The sequence below is a fragment of the Canis lupus genome, chromosome 2 (genome assembly GCF_048164855.1).
Source record: "Canis lupus baileyi chromosome 2, mCanLup2.hap1, whole genome shotgun sequence".
NCBI classification, from domain to species: domain Eukaryota; kingdom Metazoa; phylum Chordata; class Mammalia; order Carnivora; family Canidae; genus Canis; species Canis lupus.
The window spans coordinates 90,410,617-90,418,515 of record NC_132839.1 but is presented as its reverse complement, the minus strand read 5'-3'; the positions used below and the strand labels follow the sequence as shown (position 1 = coordinate 90,418,515).

Below are 7,899 nucleotides of genomic sequence, written 5' to 3'. Positions count from 1 at the left end.
GCCATTACATAAAAATTTTTAGTCTAGTACTTATATGAACTTTGTTGGAATAAATACCTATAACATAGACAGTAGAGTTATAAACATTTTATTTGCTTTTATTTTTTTCTTTTCGAAATACAAAATGTGCACATTGAGTTTACACAAACACGCGATGGCAAATTTCAGTGTACATGTATTGTACTACTCTTAATTTCTACACTGGTGATAGCAGGGCAGCTTTCAACATCCTATCTCTACACCAGAATAGATACCTGATTTATTGTTGCAAAGACAGTTGCAGATTTTCTCCTACTGCAGCCTCTTGGCCTTCATGATGTTTCTGCAAAACAGGGAAGCTGTGTGTATCCCTAGTAATAATGTTGGGGCAGCTTTACAATTTGGGCATAAGATCACTGAAAAGAATCTGAATTACTGGAGTTTTATGATAAGCAAAATGACACTACAGTCCAGATGAATTGCTTAGCATTTATTTTCATTTTCAGTGAAGTTTTGGTGTGGTAGGTGTTGACAGAACGGACTCACTGATGGTTTCCAACTCAATTCTGCTTGTTCCTTGTTCCCTGTAGGCATTGGGGGAGTCCAGGTGTCTTTGTCCCTCAATGGGGTGTAAGAGAAAAGAAAGGTACCCTGGGGAGTCAAGAGAAAGGGGACGGCATAGGCCTTCAGTGCTGTTAGGAACTACTTGTTATTCACTATTACGGTGTGCTAGAGGGCAGATAGCGTGACCCTTTGCATATGCCTATTAACATCCTTGCTTAGTTCCACACCTTCTTGGACTTGCGCTCAATGACACAAATAGAAGACAGTCAACCAGTAGGATTGGACAGATCCAAAATTATATTCGTCACGTAGGCCTTGGCAATAATATGTGTTATGAAAAATTAAGAAATGCTTATTAAATAAGCTTTATTAGGCATATGCTGACATCCGGTGATGAACTAATTTGTTTCATGTTATAAAAAAAATGCCAGGTAAATGAATATCTTTAACAGAAGGCAGCAAATCCATAGAAACGGGGACTGTGTGTTTGTTTTTCAATTATTGTAATCTTGTTTTGTTTACTTAGTGTATAAATGGAATCACAGCATACAAACGTGAAAATTAATTTCTGGAAATTAAATGCAGATGCCAGTATTTTAGAAAACCATTTAAAATCCTGGGGCTGAAGACATAGAGTTGAGTAGCAAAAAACACTGACATTTTAAAATCACTGATAATGTGAAAGCTCAATAATCCCATGGCTAAAGAATCAATAAAACTATATGCCAGGCTCTATTACTTTTGAATAGTCACAGGGTATGAAACGACTTAGAACATCCCATGAACTCAGTGGCGTTATGAAAAGGATGCAAATTTGTAACTGGAAAACTCAAATCTTTCGGGGATTGCTTTATATTAAAACAAAGCCTGTTTGCATAATATGCCTCAGTGTAAAGCTGAGCAATCTATGCTAAAAGTGGTAGCTCCAACTTTAAGTGTGGTAGAGTAGTTCACATTTGTCTGATTGAAGATGCATTTGACGAGTTAGATCACATTTTCAAAGAGCTGCATGGAGCGCATTATGTTTTCATCCTGTGAGGGAGACACAGTAGAATTAAGTGGATCTGCCAGGGAAAGACACTATTTTGCCTCTAAGTACTGCCCCCCCCCAACCCCCCCCCACCACCACCACTTATGCCAAAAGCTCAGATACTACGTGTTTGCAAATACAAATATCATTCTATCCATTTTCTACATGGATCACTATGGAGAGCCCATTTTACATCTTGTCGAGTCTGCAGGCTTTAAATGTTTCATTTGAATCTTACTCGGTGTTAATAGAGAATATTTCCCGAGTCAGAATGCCAGAACGGAAACCAGAGGCCCGGGCGCGAAGGGTAAGGGCCAAAGAAAAGTGAGCAAATGCAAATTTTGCCATTCCAGGTGGATCACAGGCCGGAGCACAGGGTCTCGTCCACGTAGAAGGAAACAGGGTTTGGGTGTGATCTAAGGGCCAACTTCATTCAGGATCAGAGGTTGGGGCTTAGGAGACACGTCCATAGTCATTTCATCATCTCCCTTCTCGTTTGGGGTCTGTTAGTGCTAAATCTGTATGGCTTTCAGAAGCCTTTAAAAACGAACGGTCTCTCAGTGCCAGAGGAGGAATTGTTTGGGAGCAACCTTTGGCCAGCGGCTGTGTTGGGTTTAGCATATTCCTAAGAAACAAGGGGACAGACCGGGTACTACAGGGGCGCTTGGGGATTGTGAACGGCCCTTGGTGAGCCGGTTATAGTAATGGTAAATGGGAGCTGAACTTGTGCTGACTTCCAGGGCCAGAAGCCAAGCACCAGCATCAGCAGGTTGATGTCGCCGAGTTAATCTCTCGAAGAGCACGGCCTTGAAATGGAAGTTGGGACACAAACGGGGGCCAAGAAAGGGAAAGTCTGTCAATTTGAAAATGAAGAGAAAACCTCAAGTATCAACAAACCTCATTGCCTCTATATTTATTTACAACTATTTATTCTTAAATGTGGCTCTACCCTTGCATCAAGTCCAATAATATCAGGTGAGCTAAAACTGGTCTCCCACCAGATAATGAGAACCACTTGGATTTCTCCATCGAATTTTTCCGCTCTTTATTTTTTATTAACCGGAGACCATTACCGGTTCATCCAAAAAGCCACTGCTGGTGCACATACGTTAAAGCATCAGAAATCGGATGCAAGCGTGGCCTGGGATGTCTACTTGGCTATACTGTAATTCTGAATCTATGGAGATAATGTGCCACATGCTAAGTCTGGGCAGAGAACAGTTCAAATCTCACATGTGTTTTGCCCTCAGTGAAGAATGCTGTCTGAAGGATTTAGGAAACAAAAATGCGCCTATGTGTCACGTTCGTACGTTCAGGGCTTCCTACGTAGCTCTCCTCAGGGTAGGCACCCTATAAAGAAATGTTAATTAATTGGATTATAAGCCGATGCTTGTTTTCAGAGTAGCAGGCTTCTCTCAGCTGTGTGCAAGGGGTAAGCTTAGGTCAGCTCCATGTCTCGCTCAGTCCCCGTGGCTGGCTGACTCTACTTCGTCTGGCTATGGTAAAAGCAGAAGGGATGGTGTCTTTACTACCATCACTTACCTTTTGGCAACTTTCAATGAACTCATCTATGGTCACAACTCCATCTTTATTTTTGTCCATTTTCTGTTGGGGAAGAAAAGACCAAAAACCTTCACTCAGACCTGGCCCTTGGCAACCTCCCTTGGGACCCTCGCAGCTGAAGCTGATGGAAAGTCCACCCGCCTGTTTTACAGGGAGGAACTGCTTGAGAGCACAAGCTAGTCCTCTCTTCCTGATAAGAATCCTAACGCCAACTGCTGCCGGGCTGTTCCCTTTCCAGCAGAACGTGGCAGACATCCAGGATCGCTGCCCTCGGAACAATCTGGCCCTCCAGCTACGCTAGCTCAGGCACTTTGCAGACACTTTCAGGTCTTGGTTTTCTCACCTGTAAATCGAGGCTAAAGAGGATTCATGACCATAAGGATTCTTGTGAGAATTTATTGAAAACAAACCCAAAAGCAAGTGAAACACGGCAATTCTCTAGTGTTCTCTCTAGTTTATAGTGAATGTTCAATAAGTGTAGTTATCAGTATCCTAATAAATTCAAAACCAAAATTACTAAATTCATGGGATGGTTAATATTCTATTGCTCTGTCCCTCTCAGTAAAAGTTTTTTTTTTTTTCTTTTGCATTCTTCTAAATTATCATGACACTGGAAGAAATTTACTCTCTTTCACTCCCGCTCTGATTCCTCTACCTACCTGGAAAAATGTTTCGACGTGCTGTCTGGGAGCATCTTCCTTGAGGACAGGATATGTGCATTTACCCATCATATCGTATATTGCTTTCATTATATCAAGCATTTCCTGAAAAGTAAAAGGCACTCACGTGAGGCTCCATGCACTTTATGAAGAAACCACTCTGATGGATCATTCCTACTTAATTCCAGTTTTTTTCTTTTTTTTATTCAGCAAGTGCCTTTTGGTTGTCCCAGAAGAAAAGCCAGCAGTTTTGGGCCTTCAAGGCAGCAGGATCATCATGTGAGAATTAATTCTGATCTTGGCTTCAAAATGAAGCAAATTCCCACATATCCAAGATGATAGGAAAGGAATGTTCCGGCTTAATGTTTGGATTTCCTTAGACTTCCTCCTATAGACTATCTTTGTTTTATTAAGTCATTCTATATCTTATGTGTTTATTATGAATTTCCTTTTATTGAGAAAGAACTCCATATCATGAGCATTATACTAAAACTGATTAGTTTCATAGCTTATTAGGATTTTCATTGTTTTTTCCTACTATGAGTTCTTTAAATGAAGAAATTACACATGACGTTAGTCAAAATAGTATGACTCTGGGGAATCTCTTGAAATTTCATTAGTTTTTTAATCAAAATCTAGTATGTGACTTGTCATTTTCGATCTTAGTAAAAATAATATCTAATTACTCATTTAGATTGATTCACATTTGTTTCCTTCATATGGAAATTTCCATATAAAAGCCTAAATGATGTTGATAATATAGGTGTAATATGCATTTACTTTTGAGAGTATTCTGTTAGTAATGATAAAGTAGTTTATAGTTTATGAATCATAGGATAAAACATTTTAAGATGTTTGAGTCTCGAGAAGAATTCATGAAACGTATTATGTGTAAGACCAGCATGCTTGTGTTAAACATTGAGATAGAAAGGGATGGAAGGGCCAAGAGGTACCTAATATTCCCGAGATATCTTCGTACTACACGTTTACTGTATTACTGTGCATCAGATATAAGAGGCGCTAACTATTCAAGATACGCTTCATGAGGTCTGACCTCAGCCACCACCCACTGGTGAGGACTAATCTTGCCCCATGTGTCTTCTCAAAAAACACAAAGCCTGTGGCCTTGGACCGGGTTAACTGTCACACTATACCTGTTTCCGGGTGCACTTGTCCCTATGTCTCCAAGCAAGGTCAGGTCATTGGCCCCCAGGGTTCCTTTTGTTTGAGGGGACCCATGCTCAAAACTCAACTTCAACTTCAGGGAAAGCAAGTGAGTCAATGAGAAAGGACATATAAACATCGAACGTCCCCCAAGATTCAGGATATGTCTTTCAATCCCATTTGGACCCTATCCTACATTGGCTAGCTTATCCCATCCCTTTTCCCTTCTGTGTTTTATACTAGTTTAATAAACCATTCGATAGGAGCTTTTTAATTTGGTCTGTGGGCCTTTTTTCTTGGGATGGTCTGCCTGGAAGTGTTTGGGGGCCCCACCACTCCCATCAGGTCATGTTCTGTACAATACGCATCATTGCTCAGTCTCCGTAATTTTAAAATTCTGTTTCCATATGGACCACATTGTACTGGGAGAAAAAAAGGTCGCAGAGTTGTGTGGGTGATGGTGAGGCATTTCTTACTTCTTTAGTGATGTAGCCATCTTTGTTTATGTCATACAAGTTAAATGCCCAGTTGAGTTTTTCTTGAACTGTCCCCCGGAGCAAAATGGAAAGACCCTTGATGAAATCCTAAGAAGACATAAAAGTATCACTTGACATGATATTTTAAATAAATAAATAAATAAATAAATAAATAAATAATAAATAAACACAAATTATGATAAAAGTCACTCTCAGATGATGGAAGCCAGGGTTACAGCCCTCTGGATTTTGAATCATTATTTAAGCGAGGTAATTAACGTGTTCTTGGTCCTCTGTTGAGTTCTTGGTGGACATAACTAGTTCTTAGCTTTAACATTCTCATCCTTGAATTGGAAACTGACTGAAGTCAGCCGTGGAACTGGGAATGTTAATGAGGCACCCGGACAGCAAGATGCATGCTCTGGGTGGTATTGGCTTCCTTCCACAACTGCACACAACCTTCCTTTTACTGAAAAGAATCTGCTAACACCGTATCTTCTAAAACAGGAGCACGCGCATAGCATGCTTCCCATGAGAAAAATCTGCTAACAAGAAATATGGTCTGACTTTAAGGTCCGGACCAACTGTGACCGTCACTTAGAAACTATAACACGCATGTGGGCAGTGGTTAAGAGCGTGGAGCTGGAAGCCAGACTGCCTGGCCTCAAATTCCAGTTATGTCACTTGGTAGCTTTGTGTCCTCTGACAATTTAACATCCGTTCGCCCCAGTTTTCCTATCTGTGGAATGGAACATACAGTGTCTACTCTTTAAAAGTTTTTTTTTTTTTTTCCTTTTTTCTTTATTTTTTTTTTTTTCTCTTTAAAAGTTTTTGTGAGGATTAAGAGAGTTAAGCTAGAACAATGACTAGCAAGGGCATTGGTTAGGTGTTTGCCAAGTAAATGAAGCCCTTACCCAGTAGTATCATGGTTAGGCTGGTTTGGTTTAACTTGATCAAATTCCTGTATATTTGTTGTCGTGTGGAGCCGAGCTAACATCACGGTGTGGTAATTCTGAGCTCACACAGATCTGATAATCCACTGCTAGATAGGAACGACAGAGCAGGAGGGGCACGCAGAAGTGGCTCTCTGGGTAAATCTGCATTTTCTGTCTGCACTTCTGTATTCCATCAGTTTATAGCTGTTTTCCTATCTCAGTTTCTTAATTTTTAGGTTTTTTGCTTTCCTTTGCTTTTTACTTTAAAAAGTAGGTACTATTCACATCGTTCAAAATTTAAAAATATGTAAGATGTTTGGTGAAAAATCTTCCATTCCTGGACCCCAGCTACCCTTCTCCTTCTCCGTGGGCAGCTGGCACATTAGTAGCGTCTTGGACTACTTCCAATGAGTTTTTGTGCATATCCAAGTATAAGGCATATTTATTTATATATATTCCACATCCCTTTACACAAATAGTCTGACAGGCTATTCTGTAATTTTTTTCCACCTAGCAATCTTAGAAATAATTCCAGTCTTTTTCACATAATATGTCTGAATGTACCATAGTTTAGCTACACCCGCATTGATTGAATATTTAAAGATTCCCAATCTTATTAAAAACAGTGTCACAAAGAGTGAGCTTATATGTACATAATTCACACCTGGACAAAAATATCTGTAGAAGAAATGCTTAGACATGGAATTTCTGGGGTAAAGTCTTTGAACATTTGTAAATTTTAGAGTTGCTTACAAACTGCACCCCAAAATCCCCTCTCAAAATCCATGTATGAGAATATTTTTTACGTTTAAGGATACTTGTCAATACTATGTAGTATCAAACCGTGATGTTTCTTAATTTTATAGAAAACAATTTCTTTCTCAGATTACTTATATTTGTATCCTAAATAAATTTGAACATTTTTTTTAATACCTTGATTTATAGAAACTCTTCACATATTATCTGGGAAGTGTCTTCAAGTGCTATTTCCTGGTTTGTCATTTCTTTTGATTTTTCTCCTATTGATTTTTGCAAGAAAGGTATCTTTTTATTTTTATATTCTAGAATTTTATATTCAGTCTTTTATAGTTCAGTCTGAATTTTATAGTCAGTCTTTTATATCTTTTGATGGATGTCATATTGAAAAGGCCTCTCCCCATGGGAGAAAGATACTCCCATACGTCTTTCCCAGTACTTTCTGACATTTATTTTTTTTTATATTCAAATTCTTAATCTCTTTGGAATTTATCCACTGTTTTTAGGTAGTTATCTGGTTTCATGTTATTATTTGTTACCCACTGATTTGAGATGCAAGATTTGTCATATCCTTAAATCTTTTATATATTTGTTTGTATTTCTGAAATTTCTATTTTATTTCACTAGTAAATCTGTTTATCCACCTCTACTACATCGGTTCAATTATGCAAGCATTTTAGTAATTTTAACAGCTGTTAGGGCCATTTCCTCCTGGTCAGCCTTCTTTTTCAGGTATATTCTCTATTTTTGCTTGCTTTAATATTCCACATGAC

General features: G+C 38.9%; 1 protein-coding gene across 5 annotated transcripts in view; it reads right to left on the bottom strand.

Moving 5' to 3' along the window:
* Positions 1–72: 72 nt before the first annotated feature.
* KCNIP4 (potassium voltage-gated channel interacting protein 4) overlaps positions 73–7,899 on the bottom strand; it is a 1,119,488-nt gene continuing 1,111,661 nt past the window's right edge. For all 5 annotated transcript variants that reach the window (XM_072809173.1, XM_072809140.1, XM_072809166.1 and 2 more), the window contains 4 exons: positions 5,436–5,543; positions 3,796–3,900; positions 3,116–3,178; positions 73–1,575 (listed from right to left, as the gene is read on the bottom strand). In XM_072809173.1, coding sequence (XP_072665274.1) covers positions 1,528–1,575; positions 3,116–3,178; positions 3,796–3,900; positions 5,436–5,543 — 324 coding nt within the window. In that variant the 3' untranslated portion in view covers positions 73–1,527. The remainder of the gene's footprint in view (positions 1,576–3,115; positions 3,179–3,795; positions 3,901–5,435; positions 5,544–7,899) is intronic.